The following is an 18,561-nucleotide window of genomic DNA, read 5'->3' as shown; positions in this document are numbered from 1 at the left end:
AGCAATAATTGTAATTTATTTTAAGCTTCTCTCCACAAAGAATGTGTGCATTTTTAAAGGGCAGATTATGTAGATCAGTCCTCTCTGTGGTAGGACGTTGTTCTCAAACGATGAGACTTTATTGCACATAAAAGAAGAATTTGTTGTTGATTCTGTGTTGAAATATTATTCTGCCTCCTCCTTACCCTACAGTCAAGAAAAACACATGCATTTTCCTTCTTTTAGAAACAGCCAACTCATTGCGCGCTCTCAGTTTTCATGTAACCACAGTCGTAGAGTTTTTAGGGTTTTTTTTTGTCTGTAGGACAAATCTCTTAGGGATGCTTAATTTATTTTACCCCTCATGTTTAGTGTACTTGCAGTAGCTCTAGATTAACTTGTCAAGCTGGTGGAAGTGTGCTCAGCCACCTGAGGTTTGCAGCTTTAAAAGGAATCACTTGCCACAGTGTGTTTGGTGCAAAAGAGGAGAGTTGCTGGTACATTCAGAGTGATCTCTGCTTTTCAGGATGCTGAGAAAGGTTGCTTTGAATGCACTAAGTGTACACCAAAACTGTTACTGAATGCTGCTATAGAAATTGAAGGATTTAGGGTCAAAAGTTGAGCATTCTTTAGCATTGTTTATTCATTGGTTATTTTTCACTGGCCTGTGTAATTAATTCAGGGGCTTCAGGCCATTTTCTGATCTCATTGACACTTGTGTCAGTGCAGCTTAATGCTGCTGAATACAAATGGAGATTTACATTGCTGTTGCTAATGGTAATAATCTGGCTCTGAAAAAGCCTAAATACCTGCAGGAGTAAAATAAAGCAAACACAAAACTGTTCAAACTGTTGTTGGGCACGGTCAAAGCCTTGGCAATTAGCAAGAGTATCCTTTGAATGAAAGCCCATTTTCCTGGGTGTCTGCTGGGATATTGTTTCAACAGCATCTGTAGTGCCTCCTCCTCACTTGTTACCATTATAATCTCCTTAACAGATCTTAAAATATCTCTTCCTTCACTGTTTCTTTGACTTAAAACTTTGGGTTTTGGAAAAATGCCCACTTGTCTCTCTTGGTCTATGCCATTTTTTGTTAGATTTTATAGATAGATAATTAAGCTGATGAGTTTGTCCAGTCTTTTTTTTACCCCTCTATCAGAAGTTTTCTTTTTTCAACCCTTTGAACTTTCACCACCTGTGTTTTTCTCTGTTCTTTTCCTTCCTATCTAAAACTACTCATGGAAATGTATGGCATTTCCCCTTCTATGATGCATTGAATTTACTCTGTTTAGATTGAGTCTATTCTGTTTAGATTTATTAATGGTTTTTTAGGAAGGTCCTGACAAGAAATGGCTTCCTTTCTTCTAGACACCAGTTTTAAGTAACATTTTTGTTGCATACTGTCATGTAAACATCATATGCATTTTATGACTGAAGTTACCGTGTTTCATGTCTATCTTGGGTTTCAACTGCAGGTATTCCAGAAAGAAGAAATTGAACCCTTACAAGTAAAACAACAGGAAGTAAATTGGTTGGGTCAGGGCCTTATTCAGAGTGCTGCTAAAAGTACCAGTACAGAAAACCTTGAACACGACCTTGAGGATGTCAACACCCGATGGAAGACTCTTAATAAGAAGGTTATTATCTTGTATTCTGTCCTGCTTTTGTTGTGTTCTGCCTTTTGATTGTTTCCTTGCTGATGTCTTTCAAAATACAGGAAATTAAATATTCACTAAGAATATGAGTTGTATTTGCTTTACACAATCACTTTGTTTGTAATTCTAAGGATAAGCTTTATATTGCTAAAAGCCAGAGGTGTTGCTGTTATTTATAAGGTTTTCCCAAACTTTCTATATATGTGTTCTAGATTTTTATTCAGGAATGACTCACAGAATCATGAAATTGGGGTTGGAAGAGATCCCTAGAGATCCAGTCCCACTTTCAGGCATTGTTTGCATGGTTTTTTCAGCTTGTTGTATTTGCTCTGTGTACACTGTTGTACCTGCACAGAGCAATGATACAGCCCAGCTTTGTGTGACTGGTGCAATGTTTCCTTTACAGCACATTAAGGACTGAATTGCTTGAGACATCAGAAAGTACCACTGCTTTGAAAAACTGGCTGTACTTTTCAGAAGTCTTCTTTCAGCAGTAGCTGCTGTTGGAAATGGAAAGGGTGGGGAGTAAAGATGGTGCTCATCTTCTGCTCCATTCCTGAAAGAGTGATGCAGCAGAAGCAGATGGCACCTGTGGTTCACATATTTGATTTCTCCTTTCCTATTTTTATTTCTCATTGATGGTATTATTTGCCTTATTAAGAGCTGCTACTTTGAAATCCTGGCTCATTCTTTCTATAAGGAAAATAAAGACCATCTGAAATGCAAACACCCCATCAGTATATTTCATAATACCATAGCTACATAAAGCTGGAGTAACTTGTAAGGAATTACTAGAGCAGGCTGATTTACTGGGAGTCAGTCTGTTCTTTTCATTGGATGTCTCCAGCCCCAATTCATGAATTTGATTCATGCTGAATTGTGACATAGTGCTGTTATGAATAGTTATAAAAACAATAGTATTTATTAGTAATATTGACAGCTGTTCTACATATTTTGACTAATTATTTCACAGAAATAAAAAGAATAGGTGAGATCCTCTGCTGTTTTTCAGGTTGCCCAGCGTGCTGCACAATTGCAGGAAGCCCTTCTCCACTGTGGGAGATTTCAGGATGCCCTTGAATCTCTGCTTAGCTGGCTCATTGACACAGAAGATCTTGTGGCTAATCAGAAACCACCATCTGCTGAATTCAAAGTTGTCAAGGCCCAAATACAAGAACAGAAGGTAAGTGAAATGGTTTCAGAATCTCCTTCCACTGGACCAATGAGAATAAATTCCCAGTCTTTGGCAAAGCATGATATCTGTTCAAGTGTATTATATTACACTGGGGTGTGCTGAGGTGTTTAAAGGAGCCATCTGTTCAAAACTCAAGACTTTGTAAAGGGTTGGGAGGAGTGCTCATCTCCTTGGATATAAGACAGAATGATAGTGTGCAATCTGAGCTCTGGTTTATTAACATTAGCTAGAAAGGATGTTAAAGATCCATTGAAAAAAGAGAAAGCATAAAGTCCAGTATTTGGCCATTTGAAAGGTAGGAAATAAAGCCTAGTAAAATTTTACTCTACTACTAGAGATAAGATAATATTGCAGATTACGGACTTAAATCCCTGGGTCTTGATCTTCATGTGATCACTGTTGTAATTAGTTGGAATCCCATTGGGAAGTGGTCTGTGCTAATGTAGAAACTCTATGAGGGTCATCAACTTTGTCATATTTTAATAGTGGTTATAGAAAAAAGAATGATAATGTAGCTGATAAAACATACAGTTCATGCAGTGTGGCCCACTGCCACCCAGGGATTTTATATAAAGTTATGGCCAGTACAGATTGTCATCCTGGGATACCTGTGGTGGCAAAATGTTAATGTGTCCAAAGGCACCTAGGGAATGGAGGAAGGGAGGATTGCAGACAGAGGCACATTTTATTCTTCACAGACAAGTTACTGTACTGCACTAGATTGGTGAACTCAACTCTATCTCATATAAGTGATGAGTTGATTATACAATAGTTTTAGTATCCATTTTCTCATCTCTCTGTATATCCAAATTATGTATCTGTGAAGCCAAATCTGGCAGGACATGCAGTTTTCCCATAAATATTCCTATAAAATGTAACTGAATTCTAGATAGCTGGATTCCCCCAAGGGTTTTATGAAGAACTTTGTCCTCTATGTGTTCACTTTTTGGGCTGCTGCATATCCTTACCTTAGAGAACCAAGGTTGTTGTTTGGGCTTCATGAAACTCCAGTGTACTTGGGAAAACAACTGAGAAACTAAAATGGGCCTGTGTTGGTGAGGGAAGGGGTTGATGTGTGTGTTATGTGTGTCTCTTTGATTGGCTTTGTTCACATATTTATCACAATACAGGCATTGTGATTTAGTTTTTGGTGTTGGTTTTTTTTTTTTGTTTCGTTTTAAGGGCTTTTCAAGAAGTCTACTGTTTGCATTATTGCAATATTTCTTAATAAGCATTGCTGGGTTGCTCTCTCTGCAGCTCCTGCAGAGGCTGCTGGATGACCGCAAGCCAACTGTTGAGGCAATCAAGCGCGAAGGGGAGAAAATTGCGGAGTCAGCAGAGGCTGCTGATAGAGTGAAGATCCTGAAACAGCTGAGTTTCCTGGACAGCCGATGGGATGCCTTGCTCAGTAAAGCTGAGACGAGGTACTTGAAATTCTTTCATGGCTTTGAGAAATGTAGACCTTGCATGTGATGGATGTTTAGAAGCAGCATGTGGAACTCTGTACAGTGAAGTACTACCATGCTTTTCATTGCATTATGGCTTTGCCTCTTGATGTGTATATGGGTCCTCTTAGGGAAAAGTGGAGAAAAGTGACAGGAAGAGACAAAAAGCTCTTTAAAAATTGTTTAGTCTTTTGTGATAATCTGCTAGGATTAGCTACATATGTATCTTCTGAACAATTTTAATTAATTATCTCTGCTAATTAATAAGAATGCAAGTGTTTTGAGGCAAGAACCTGTTTTGCAATAGAATCAAGCGCAAATTTTACACCTAACAAATAATAATGATATTCTTTTGGAACTTCAAAGTCATGAATTGCTACAAAGAAGAAATTGCTACAATTCTTTTTTTTTTAATAGTATCTGCATAATTAGTTTCTGCAACTCAGAGGTCATCATAATGTCAGTTGCAGATACATGCAAGGTGCTGAGCTCCCTTAGTTTTCAAGAACAAAAAGGACCTTTAAAGTACATAGATATATGTATTTTGGCATATATATGTATATAAAAGAGGTAGAATATATATAGGTTATATATTCAATCTCAAAAGACATTGAGATCCACTTCAAGTTCCAATTGAAAAAATCAAACAAAGTCCATGCACACAGTATCTGTGTAAACACAGACTTACATTTACGAGTTGTCAATGGATAAAACACCTGTAAAGTTATGAACTGGAAAGTGTCTTTGCATAAAGCTGTGTTGAAAGGATTACTCAACATGTTTTCTGGGTGGGGAATTGAGAAGGACAGTCTTTTTCAGAGTAGAGAGAAGACGGTATGAGACAGCTTGGTAAAAGGCCTATAATTGAGAGTAAGAGAGGACTTGGGAAGTTGAGGAAAAATTTAAAGTGCACAGTGAAGCTTTGCAGTGAAGAACAAATGGTTGTGTTGGGACTTAGAGTAGCATTGAACTCACCTCACTTCTGCTGTCTTCTATTCCTTCTGGTAGCCTCTCTTTAGCTGAACCTATTTTGTTGCCTCATACTAATAATAGGATTATTTAATTAGTTAACTGCTAATAGACTATTATTTCCTTTTTTTTTCTTCTGTTTTTGTTGAAGGAATCCGACTCATTAGCTGGGGTAAATGTTAATGTCATGTTTAATTTAATAATATCCTCCCAGTCTGGTGATATCTAATTACAAATGAAATTTCAGCTTTTTCCAAGCCATCGTTATCTGCAAGCTTGTCTCCATTGTTCTTTGGCTGGTCTCTAGAAATGAAGAAGGAATTTGAAGATGATTTTGAAAACTATGTAGAGTACCCCACAGAGTGTTCCATGGCTAAGTTTGTCAAGTCTACCTTATTTATAAGCCTTGGAAAACACATATAAATGTAGCTTTTATCTGGAACGAGATCCTCATTTGAACAACATTATTGTGATGTTTTCATGTAGAACAAATCTCTCCTAAAAGTCTGCTTGAATGACATTTGTTCAGCACTGCTTATAGTGAAGACTTTGCTGTACTCAAGAGTCTTCTCTGACATGTAATGAACTGAATCAGAAATGTTTTGGATATTGCTTTTCTGTTTTGGAGCTCAAGCCTCTGTGCTTTATTAATGTTGTCTCACTAACTTCATTGAGAACTTTTATCCAGGATGAGAGAGGCAAATTTAGAAGCAAATAATTCTGTTGTCATCATTGAAAAAATGCTTAAAGATATTTTACAACACTGAGGAAGCATTCTGGTTCAGTAAAGCCTTTGCCTAACTTTAAAACATGAATAATAGTCAAGGGAATGTAACTTTATGCTTTAAGACAGCTGGAAACTTGAGAACTATCTTAACTGGCTATAAAACAATATTTTGCTGAATTGAGTGCTAGATTATTTTTAACAAAAGGTATACGAATAAAGCGATATTATTTTTATTTTCAAAACTGGTACATTAGCCAAATGCCTTGGAGGTGTGTGTTTGTTTTTAATTTTATTTGATTTTTACTTTACCTTGCTTTTCACTAAGTATCGTGGATATATGTCTGTTTCATTTGGTGACCGATTCCTACAATGAGATTAAATTATTTCTAGAGTGTTTTTCAAAGGATTCAAGGGACTTTTTTCTTTATTAAAACTGTTTGCCACTCACTTGATCACAAAAGATAACCCTTCCCTGGGTGCATTGGTAGGAACCGTCAGCTGGAAGGCATCTCGGTGGTAGCACAGCAGTTCCACGAAGCTCTGGAGCCACTGGTGGAGTGGCTGACAGCCACAGAGAAGAGGCTTGCAAATGCAGAGCCCATTGGGACACAGGCCTCCAAACTGCAGCAGCAGATTGCTCAGCATAAAGTAAGATACAAACCACTCACTTGCTTTGCTCCTTCTTTTTAGATGCTTCTGTGAAGCTGGCAGAGCTGTTGCACTGTGCTCATTTCACCATACTGTTTCATTTTTTTCCCTGTGATTTAAGTTTTATACATTTATGTTGACAACATGTCCTTTTTTTGTTCAATTTTTCTTGAGTTTCGCCTCAATTTATTTTATGTTTTTCTGATTTTCTTTTCCATTATTCTTCATTATTGACACTAAAATATAGGCCCTAGAAGATGATGTCCTAGCTCACAATAAGAGTTTGCATCAGGCCATTAGTGCTGGTCAGTCTCTAAAGACTATGAGCTCCAGGGAAGATAAAGATATGGTGCAGGAAAAGCTAGATTCTGCTCAGGCACGATACATTGAAATTCAAGAGAAGAGCAACAGCAGGTCTGAACTTCTCCAGCAAGCTTACAGCAATGCTCAGATTTTTGGGGAGGACGAAGTTGAATTGATGAACTGGCTGAATGAAGTCCATGATAAACTGAACAAATTGTCAGTCCAAGACTGCAACACAGAATTGCTTGAGAAACAGCACTCTGAACTACTGGTATTTTGATTTCTGTTCATTTCTTATTTAATTCATGTTTTTAATTTGATTTATATCCCTATACATCATTTATTTTCATTAATGTATTTTGTTTAAAATGGCAGTATGCTTATTCTAAATAAAAATAATATATTTTTTTACGTCTGTGCTAACATAAATGACCTTTATTCATAGGATCTTCAGGAAGAGATTCTTCTTAGAAAACAAAATGTTGATTTGGCTATACAAAATGGTTTAGAGCTTCTCAAGCAGACAACAGGTGAGAACTTACATGAAACTATAATTTGTCATACTTTTTTTCCTTGTACTTGCCTAAGAAAATTAAAGTGAAGCTTGTAAATATGGTTCATATTTACTGGTTAAAGCAATCATAGTTGTTTGTTTTAATAAGGTTTGAGGTCAACCTAGGCTATGTTTTGGGGCCAAGTTTACTTTTAATGTAAGTGAGCAAAAGGTCTTTTTTGCCTGCAGAGAATTTAGCCCTTGAATCCTTTTATTATTTTAAGTGGAAAATTATCTTAGTGAACCTGCATTCCATTCCTAATAGTGAGTTGTGGACATTACTCATAATGGAGGGATGTTTGGCAGTGGACACAGTAAATTCCCTGCAGGCACCCACAGATGAACAAGATGTCAGACTGCCTATTACTGCAAGGGGAAAGCTTCAGCCATGGGAGAAAATATTGTGGGAAAAGTTGCATTCCAGTTATACACAATGTGTCTGTTCTGCAGATCAACATCTGTCCAGATTTTCCTACACTTATAAAGTTCTTGAACCCTTTGAGATGTACATATGTTAGTGCAGGGTGGTATTATCCTTTTCTGTTCCAGACTTTGACATTACACATATTCTATGATGAAATCTGAACATATCTAATATTATAGCTAATAAATTTCAATGCACTGTTTTTCTTTTAGCCTTTTGAGTTGTGTTTCAAATGGACAGCAATGAGGGTGGATTGTGATGTCAAAATCTAGTGTAATTGAAAGTCTAGTTAGTAATATGTAGAATTTTTTTTTGTTCTTTACATTTTCAGTAACGCTTTTATATCTTTTATTTATAAGAAGATTAGTATTTTACTTTATAAGAAGTATTGTGAATTTAAAGGTGGAATTTTTTCAATAAGAACATTTCTGTTTAAAATTGGATTTAACTCCTTACTTTGTAATAGTTTACTAAAACAGAAAAAAGACAGAAGGACTAATCCTGAACTGAGGTAAACTTTGTACTTCTGTGGGTTTTAGTGATGGTAGGATAATTTACAATAGTTGAGGATTGGCCTTTTCACCTTATTTGGGTAATTTTATAAATTAAATACTGAGTTTTCTGTAATATGTAGAGTTTGGGATTTTAGTTTTTTAGTTGTGGTGGTGGTTTTGTTTTTGGGTTTTTTTTTAATATTTGTGAAAATGGGAAATAACATTCCTTTAATATTTTAGGTGATGAAGTTGTAATCGTTCAAGATAAACTTGAAGGCATTAAAGCAAGATACAAAGATATTACAAAATTAAGTTCTGATGTATCCAAGACTTTAGAGCAGGCTCTGCAGCTTGCAGGCCAGCTGCACTCAACTCATGAGGAACTCTGCAAATGGCTTGATGAAGTAGAGATGGAATTACTCTCTTATGAAACTCAAATGCCAAAGGGTGAAGAATTGAGCCAAGTACAAGAAAGACAAAAAGTAGGTTTAGAACCTGTGAATTATTTACTGTTCTGTAATTCAGTGAGGTTTTGTGTTAATTTATGCTTGGTATGAAATAATTTTTTTAGTAACTAAATTTAGTATCAGATCATTTGAATAAAAGTAACAGTAGTTAAGAATCAAACTCTTTTTCCAGAGTCATCTGTTATGATCACTTATGAAATTAGGCTGAGGTTTATTTTTAGCACAAGAGAAGAACAACATTTTCGTTTTATTCGAGGAGCTACCTAAGACTGGGAAACTTCATAGGCTGTCAAACAAAGTTATTTTAGTTCTTTAGCTGTGGCATGGATAAAATCCTGTAAAGTGTCAGCATTTTAAACATATTACTATTTTTTTTAACAAGATCTATTTCAAAAGAAGAAATGGAGTGTAAGCTGCATGGTATAGAAAATGTTGAGGGTGGAAGCTTAAAAAAATTCTATTACATTTCTTTAATAGATGGGAAGTTCTATACAGATAAAAGCTCGTTCCTTTGTATGAATGTGTACTTGAAATTTAATCCAGTCATTGCAGAAATAATTTGAATTCATCATATTTTGCTGTATTGCATGCTGATTTCATTTGCTGCTCATTTAGTTCCTTATGGAGTTGCAGTTCACAACCATCCATTTTATTTTCTTTGGATGCTTCACAAAGTACTAACAATTCTTAGAAAATTTTCATACAGTCATACTGAATGGAGAAATATATTTAGGTTAAATTCTGTGGAAAATTCTCTTACCTTTCTGTCAAACAGCTTACAGTATCAAAAAGGTAATACAGTTTAGTTGAAAATAAGTATTCTAAGTTAGCCCTTTGTTTTGTGTGGGAAGCATTTCAGTTCTGGACTCATGGAGTAGTTGAAAGAATGAAAAATCTGCAAACTTTGTATGTTCTGTTCATATAGTGCCATGTTTAAATGGTTTAATTGTTTTACATGGCCTTTTACAGGAGCTGAAGAAAGAAGCAAAGAGCAACAAAGGCTTGGTGGACACTCTGAACGAGGTTGGCAGTGCCTTCCTGGAGCTGGTGCCGTGGAGGGCCAGAGAGGGGCTGGACAAGATGATAACGGAGGACAACGAACGTTACCGATTAGTGAGTGACACCATCTCTCAGAAGGTGGATGAGATCGATGCTGCCTTCCTGAGATCCCAGCAGGTACTGAAAACTGTTCTTTGGACAGTAGCAGTCTCTGGACATGTGTACTGGAGCAAAAGCCATCCTATAATAGTGTTGCCAAAAGTTTGTTATGCTTGAGCAGCACAATGCCCATTTGAATGAAATGGGATTCCAGTGTTAAAATCTGAATGCCAAAAATCTGTTAATCTGTACTCTGTTGTCTCCCTTTTTGTTGATGCAAACAACAATATTTTAGCTAAAATGGCTGTTAGTAATCTGTGGCTCCTTAAGTCAGAGTTTGCTTAAGAACTGAATGGCCAAGGTCTTTTGTACATCATGTTGTGTTAAGTAAAATGTGGGCCAAGATCCTGGGCCACTTTTCTGGAGGTGGCACTGATATTGCTAGGTGGCCATACCTTTTAACATCTGCTGATTGTCTAGCTCCTCTGCACGTTACACCATTAAAAGCTGGATGACCTTGTTCAAGCTGTAGTGGAGGATTTAAATAACACTTTCATTAATATCCACAATGCTTTTCTTCTTGGGGTGCAAAACCTGAGTTATTTAGTATGTGGAGGTTTCTATACATGCATAGAAGTGTATGTGGCTACACTTTGAGAACTGGGCCTTAATTTTGTCACTAGGTAGTCTCATATTTAAGCCAGCTTATAAATGCTTTGTGGAAACAGTTTTCCAGTTCACATGTACAAATATTGGTGGAGACTTCTCCTATTGCTGTACAGTTCTCTTAAACAGTTGTAAGAGGACAAAAAGAGAGCATGTGTCATAATTTCAAAATCTGCTAAAAGCTGGCTAAAAGAGGCAGTAATTCAGATTTTCTTCTAACTGAGCCTAAAGATAACCATAGGTTTCTTTTTAAGGGGTTTGATAATTAATATTTTCTCATCTCATTAACCTAACTCTCAAAAATGAAGGGTGATTTCTATTTTATTTTTTCATGAGTGATAAGGTGAGATAGGAGATTATATATTGGCTCTCTTTCAGATTTTCTGAATTCCACGAGTACATTGCATCCTCTAGCATAAGTTGAGCAGTTTCAGATCCAGACATGAAAATTCCAGAGCTACTATTCCACTATCTAATGGAAGGGCACATTGCACTCTCATGCTGCATACCCCTAACCTCCACTTCAGCACATCATCACAATAAACTCCTATACACCATATCCTGTGATAAGTTTTGGGTGGCTTAATGTAAAGGGTAAGATACTTCCCATTTGGCTAAGCAAAATAAACATTTTTGGAGAAGCTTGTGCTCTTTCAGTTTGCCCTGTGGCAATTTGTGAAGTGCCTATACTGTTAAGTTTTGGCTGGAGGACAGAGCTGCTGAGAATACAAAGCTTTGGTAGAAGTGTAGGTTTCGTGTCAGATGTTGTGGACCAAGGTGAGGAATGCAGCAAGAAACACAGATGATTAGGCAGAATAGCTTCATGTTGTGAATGGAAGCTGGAAGAATAATGCAATGCCCAGGGTTTTTAACTACCTGGGCAAAATGGTACCAGACTGATAATAGAGATAAATTCAGCTGCATGGTTCAGTCTTCATTTATGAAGAGTAAAGGCCTTGGTGGGGTCCTCTAGTGAAGGAGTCCTGTGTAGAAACACAAGGTCATGTTCTACCTGTTCTTCACTCTAAAGCAGCCATGGAGAATGCTTTAGAAAGCATTCATGGAGAAAATCACAGCATCATCATATTCAGAATTCAATCATTCCTGATCAGAAGAAAATGTACCACAATGAGCTATGCTTGGTTAAACTGGATGGGGATTAAGTAGGCGATTTTATAGTGACTCCAAGTGTAGCTGAGGGCTCATAAGTAACTGCCATGTATAATGGGAAGAAAACATTTCAAATTTTGGATGCAGAGAGTACCAATTTTATGCTTTTTATTCCTTAATGTTGTTTTTAAGCATCACAGATTGAAAACCGTATATCTTCAGGAAACTGAGTTTCGAGTCCTTCCCTTCCTCAATGCAATTTAACTTAAAAGTTTCAGTGCCTTGCCTTGGTTTTGTTATTTCTATTAAATATTTCCTCAATATTACTTACATACCCATGAATATTTGGTATCAGGAATACCCATGAATATTTGGTATCACAGTTAGTTTGTACATCTGGCACATTTGAAATCATCTTCTCCCTTTCAGTCGTAAATAGATGGACTTCTGAAAACCTTGATTGTGAACTGTAGTTTCTAAAGCCAGGATTTAACTAGCACTGGTGCATGTGCTTCATGCTCATGTTTACAGTACTGATTATTTCAGAACATACCTTTCTAACAGGATGTCACAATATTTAGGACAAGTCTTACTTTCTGTTACTTGAAATAAGAAATGACATAGTGAAAAAGAATGTTCTGCTCTTTCACGTAACAAATGGATTATAAAGACAAAAAAAGATTGACTCATAAAGAGTGAAATCTCAGAACTGCTTCTTTCTTTTTGTGGGACTCATTATTAACCAGTAAGACAAGTCTGTGTTAGTGACTAAAGTGAACTCCAGTCATATTAAGGAGCAGGGCTGTTATAAAGCATAACAGCCATAAAGGCACAGATCAGCATATTTTAAAGACAAGTGGGACTGAGAGTGTTCAGATGATTTCTGAGGGAAGTGTGGGCATCAACAACACAAGTAGCAGGTTCTGACCTAAACAGACTTCCACAATAACTCAGGGCTATATTAAGGTTCAGGTCATTTTGGAGAGGGGGCAGAGTTTTAACGAATTCACTAAATAAATTCTTATAAGTTTCTACAATGGGCATCTGATACATCCCATGTAATATTTCTCTATGGCTTAGGCTCAAAGCTGCCTTGGTTGAGTACTGCAACATGTGCATGCTAAAATGCACATGCCTATAAACTTGCTCTGAAAAGAGAATGTATGATTTGGTTTTTTAAAATTTGGTCTCACATTTCAGAAGACTTAGATCCCTGAATTCTTCATTTCATGCTTTTCTTTGCAAATTAGTAAGAAACTCCTCTCATTATATTAGTGTTTTTAGAAAATTTCTGAAACATTTAAATGTTGACTATTGTAGTCAGAAGTTAATCTAAAAGTCAGAAGGAAAAGGACTAGTTGTATCCAAATGCTCAAAAAAACTTTTGCATTTAATCTGAGGCCTAGTTTTGGATAAAATCCTGTCTTCTCTAAATTCGGTGAGGTTTTTGCACTAACTTATCTGAACTGTGATTGTTTTGCCTTGATCATTTAATACCAAAGCAGCTCTTCAGATTAATAGGGTAACATCAAACAACTGTGTCTCTGGCTAATTCCTACACTAGCAGTAATAATAAACACAGAGATGAAAAAGACGTGTAAAAGTAGAATAAAATGAAAACAAGCAGTCTAGTTAAAACTCTGAGATTATCATCCTTTTTTATTTTCTTATGACTGTTAGAGAGCTCTAGGCTTTGGAAAGAAGTATTTGCTTCTGTTGCTTTGTCATGCTTATGAATTAAGCTGCTTGTATTACAATCCCTCAAAACCATGTTGGGCATTGTATTTCATTTATATAAAAATCTCAAATGGAAATTGAGAAGCTATCTTTTTAAAAATTAAAAAATATGCTGTTTAATCTTCTTTAAATTTTTTGAAACTGCTATTCCAATTTCATGTCTGTAGAACTGCTGAACTAATTCTTGTCTCCCTCATTTAGTTTGATCAAGCAGCTGATGCTGAATTTGCCTGGATTGCAGAAACAGAAAAGAAACTGATGTCTCTGGGTGATATTAGGCTTGAGCAAGACCAGACCACTGCTCAGCTGCAAGTTCAAAAGGTAAAAGAAATGCATTTCCAACTGTCATGTTAATTATTGGCCGGCACACTCTCCATCTAGAAAATGTACTGGCGTGATTTAATTTTCAATCCAATCATAATTAATGTATTTCAAAACCAGCTTTTGCTCCAATACTTTATTTAAAAAAAAATATTATTCTAACCAACTTTTATTGTGTTTCAAGGCTTTTACCATGGAGATTTTAAGGCACAAAGATACTATAGATGAACTTGTTAAATCTGGGGATAAGATTATGAAAACATGCACTGAAGAAGAGAAACAGATGATGAAGGTAAAGTTGCTTACATTGCAGCTACAGTGGTAGATATGCAGAAAATGAACAAGTAGAAGGATTCCTATAGTGTCTTTTAAAATACTAATGAAAAAGCTTTAATTACAGTCACTTCCTGTCTGAGGATTGTAATGCTGGAGGAAATGCTGTTGTGCATTGCTCTCCTTCCTTCAGGATGTCAAGAGAACAAACGCTGTGTACTTGCTTCTTTGCCTGATACTAATTTGGAGCCCCATTTGTCATCTTCATCCATAGTAAACAGTATTTTAGCCTATAGATGATTGAGTAAAGAGGTGTTAGTCATCTGGGTTGATGTGTGGAATCTGGCAGTTTATCTTCCGAGTTCTTTTGGGTCAGTGATGCTCTGGGTGTGAGCATTTCTGTGCCAAATTCACTGGCTCTGCACCTCAGTGGGAGTCTTTACTTTCATTTCTGCTGATTTCCTAGTAGACCTTGCTTGCCAAGATTATTCCATCCTGTCACAGCCCATGAAAGGCATTCTTATGCCTTTGTTTATTACACACACACAGAGAGAGCCCAACGTCAGGGCTGCAGACATGCAGGGATGGATTTTTCATGTTGGCATTTGGGAAGGATTAGTTGTGGGGTTGGGAATTTTTTGCTAAATTACGGTGAGGCTGGGTATTTTGTGTAAATTCAGTCCTTCCAATCCATGAAAAACAATGCTTCAGTAATTGTGTTCTGCTGCAGGATCTCTGAATAAATTTGATTTGCTCTTAAGTGAATTTAAAATAGATGAGGTGTTCTGCCTATGAAACTGTAGTCATAAGGCAGAGCAGTTTTGTGTGAGTCTCTGCTAAATATTTTTATTTGTCAAAAGTACTGCGTATCTGTGTGTTAAGGTTATGTTCTGTCCTCTGGATAGCATCTCTATACTTAATTTACATGCAAGACATAACAAATGAAAGGATAGCTTGTTCTGCCAAGGGAAAAAAAGAAAAGTTTCTTCATATTGAATGTCTTGCTTATATGTAGTTTTTCCAAGGCTAGGATTTATGTGCATTGTGACATGTAACATTTCATAAACATGATAACATGGGCAGTCTTCCACAGGAAAAATATAGCTAGTATAGCTAGTTGATATTTTCATTTATTATTACATGCCCGAATACATTAAATTAGTAATGTATAAGCCTTATAGTTCTATCACTATTATCTATGTTATTAATGGTAATACATTCTCATTAAGTAATGTAGGCTAACCTGGAAAATAGTGTTTTGTGGTTTCTGTTGCAAGTTTGTAAATGACAGTTGCAACAATATCCTATTATCTTGCCAGAGTGGAAAAGAAAACCCCACCAAAAAAACCACCAAACCAAACTAAACATCCCAACAGATTTTGTGTATTTTTCCTCTTGCTTTGAATCAGAAATGCTGTGGAAAACTTATCTTCTGCCAAGTGTCACTGAAGATAAGTGTCTGCAGTAAGGAAGTTGGGCTAAGATCTGTCGTCAAATCATTGGCAGCTTGACTAGAAGGTCTATGAATAAAGTGTTATTTGTCAATATCAGTATTGTTAAATGTATTCTAATTATTTTCAAGTACTCTGTCAAATTCTGGTCTCCCTCATTGTTGATTCTGTCCACCTTAAACAGTCATACTGTAGAAACATCAAAATTGAAATTTTATTCACTGTGAATTGGTGTTAAAATTATCAAAGAATGTTTGGAAATGAAGGTAAGAGACACATGGGAAAACATACTTTTAAAAAAATTAATATTATTTTGCAGAAAAAAATTGAAAGCCTCTTACAGAAATATGATCAAGTCTGTCAAATGAACTCGGAGAGAAACCTCCAGCTGGAACGGGCTCAGTCCCTGGTTAACCAGTTCTGGGAGACTTATGAAGAGCTTTGGCCATGGTTAACTGAAACAGAAATGATCATCTCTCAGCTTCCTGCACCAGCCCTTGAATATGAAACACTAAAACAACAACAAGAAGAACATAGGGTAAGCATTTTGCCAGTTTTGAAAAAGAAAGTGTTAAATATCAGAAAGTATTTTGCTTATAAGTGTGGAGTACTCTGCAAAATTCTTATAACTATATCAGTCTTCTGTTGAAAAAAAGATAATTTAAGACAATAATACAGAGTTTATATACATTTTCAGTCATGTCTCTGCTGTTTACCAAACTGTGCATGTAAGCAAGGGTCTCTGGGGAAGGCAGCAAGTGATGTATAAGCATAAAAGAGGGCTAAAGGGTAATAATTGCCATTGTCCTGGGAGAAATGGAGACATAAAAGTTATTATATAAGAAGTATGTATATTTAAAAGTACTCATTAATGTTAGTACTGGAACAAACCAAAAGAGAAACAGAAAGAACAGATGTGGGATGTTGGAGCAAGAAACAAAAGGGGGTTACAGTCTGTACACAGATATGAACATATACTGATCTTATGTATGCATAAAAAAACTAGCTTTTGTTTTGTTGGTAACATTGAAAGTAAACTTGGCTGAGTAAAGAAGATGAACAATTAGAGGGCCAAGAATTGATTGCTTGGCTAGCAATCCCACAGTAATTTATCATGTCCAGAATGTTTGTTGTGCAATAATTAAAATAAATAGTTGTTTACCATAGCATCACAAAATAGAGGTGAGTGTTGTAGACTGGCCACTGTATGGGTTCTCTTACATGGATATATAATCACTTTGGATAAAAATTGAGATGTTTCATAGGTGACTGCTAGTATCACATGGAATCAGATGCATCCCACTGAGGTTAAGAACCTGCATGTTTTGGCAGATGCAAAACCTGCACAGCCACTGGAGATACCTGTTTCTCCCTGCTAAGCATGGAGTAACTAGTGCTTTTTTTGTTTCAGCTGCCTCCATTAAGTGACTCAAGTTAGATAGCATGAACCCTGGCTTCAAAGTCTTGTTTACTTTGAGACCAGCTAATGAAATGTGCCACTCTTATGTACTGGTAAACACCAGGTTCACTCATTTGTCTTCCTATTATGTCCAGAAAGAACAAACATGTTCTGTTAAGACTAGCTGCATAACATAAGCTTTACAAACTACCTTGATTAGTCACTGTGAACCATATCATGCTTGCTTTACTTGCAGGATTGTTCCTCATGTACTTTAATCATGCTGCTTCTATGAGAAGCCTTTCAGATGAGCTTCTATTTTTGCATTTTCTCCGGGCAGTGCCATTAGCTGAGATTTGTTTGTTAAATTGAAGATTAATGTCAGGCACTTTTAACACGTAATCTGCTCTGAAATGCTTGTTTGCTAGAATTGTTTACCCAATAGTAGATCATGGGGAAGACCAAATAATTTGTTGTTCTATTAAAAAGAAGAAGAAGAAAAAAAGGTAGCTCTCAAATGTGAATGAGAACTTAATGTTTCTGTTCTGATGTATTTATTGCTGACTATCTTTGTTCCAAGTTGTGGAATTCATGGAGTTGATTCTATGTGAGTAACATGCAGTTAGTTTAGTTTGAAATGAGCTGTTGGCAGAGTATTTTAGCATAGGGTTTAGACCCAGAAATGTGCACGCTTTTGGCCTTGTGTCAAATCATCTCTTTGTGCTCAAAAATAAACCACACAAAATTATTTTCTAAAAATTTTCAAACTGTTCTTATAATCTCCTTTTCCTCTTCTAAACTAATCAACATTATTTTTCATGTGGCAAGGTGTAGAAATGAAGTTACATTTAAAGTAAGTAGTTAGAGTCGGGGGGTTATTTTCATTTCTGTTTTGTCATTGGGAGACTGAAGAGTTGTGTCACTGTCTTCCCAGTCTCCTCAATGTCCCCTCTCTGGGGAGGAGCAAGGAAGAGAGCCAGCATCTGGATTCCTTTTTAAGGGAAGGGCTGTAGTAAAGAGAGGAAACTTATTTACACTGAGACTGATATAGGCACTTTTCTGGGTCTTCATTAATTTAAACAGTCTCAGCTGGGAGGATCAGTGCATTTACCTCTCATGTTTCTGCACTGAGCTATTGGATAGAAATGCATGGAGTTCACAGCACTGAGAGGCACAGCACCTCTCACAAGGCTGGGACTTTTCTGAAAAGAGAGGGATGAGATGGGAAAGTAAATAAAATGAGGAAAGGCTGGGGCTTCTCACACAAACCAAACACTTTCCCTTTTGTCAGTTCTATGGGTGCAAGCAAGAAAAATCTGAAATCCTTAGACATATTGGAAGACACCTTGTAACATTTCACTTCCACAAGCCCCTGCAAAGTCTTCAGCACAATTTTTGCTTCTGGGGTGGATGATGAGAAGGAGTAGACAGCTGAGATAAAATATAATGCACTTACTAATTACTTGTTAAGCATTGTGTAAGTTAAATAATAATGCTGTTATAAAGAGAGATGGGACTTGTGGCCAGAAGGGGAGATGGATAAACAAGGTTGATAGGTCTCTACTGATCACCTTGCTTGTCCTTTTGCCCTTTTCACTGATTTCTTTGACCCTCCCTTGTGTTGGTTTCCTGTTCTTAAATCAAGGAT

The 18,561-nt window shown here is 36.5% G+C and overlaps 1 protein-coding gene across 31 annotated transcripts in view; it reads left to right on the top strand.

Annotated features, from left to right (window-relative positions):
• DST (dystonin) overlaps nt 1-18,561 on the top strand; it is a 287,930-nt gene that overhangs the window by 221,648 nt on the left and 47,721 nt on the right. For 26 of the 31 annotated variants that reach the window (XM_005485986.3, XM_074538248.1, XM_074538255.1 and 23 more), the window contains 11 exons: nt 1,454-1,615; nt 2,646-2,816; nt 4,086-4,252; nt 6,458-6,617; nt 6,865-7,191; nt 7,366-7,450; nt 8,632-8,873; nt 9,828-10,034; nt 13,671-13,790; nt 13,975-14,082; nt 15,834-16,052. In XM_005485986.3, the coding sequence (XP_005486043.2) occupies nt 1,454-1,615; nt 2,646-2,816; nt 4,086-4,252; nt 6,458-6,617; nt 6,865-7,191; nt 7,366-7,450; nt 8,632-8,873; nt 9,828-10,034; nt 13,671-13,790; nt 13,975-14,082; nt 15,834-16,052 (1,968 nt within the window). The remainder of the gene's footprint in view (nt 1-1,453; nt 1,616-2,645; nt 2,817-4,085; nt 4,253-6,457; nt 6,618-6,864; nt 7,192-7,365; nt 7,451-8,631; nt 8,874-9,827; nt 10,035-13,670; nt 13,791-13,974; nt 14,083-15,833; nt 16,053-18,561) is intronic. The other 5 variants (XM_074538261.1, XM_074538244.1, XM_074538241.1 and 2 more) reach the window with 1 other exon arrangement.

This window comes from Zonotrichia albicollis, chromosome 3, assembly GCF_047830755.1.
Source record: "Zonotrichia albicollis isolate bZonAlb1 chromosome 3, bZonAlb1.hap1, whole genome shotgun sequence".
Taxonomy (NCBI): domain Eukaryota; kingdom Metazoa; phylum Chordata; class Aves; order Passeriformes; family Passerellidae; genus Zonotrichia; species Zonotrichia albicollis.
Note: the sequence above shows the minus strand (reverse complement) of the source record. Positions and strands in the feature narration are given on the sequence as shown.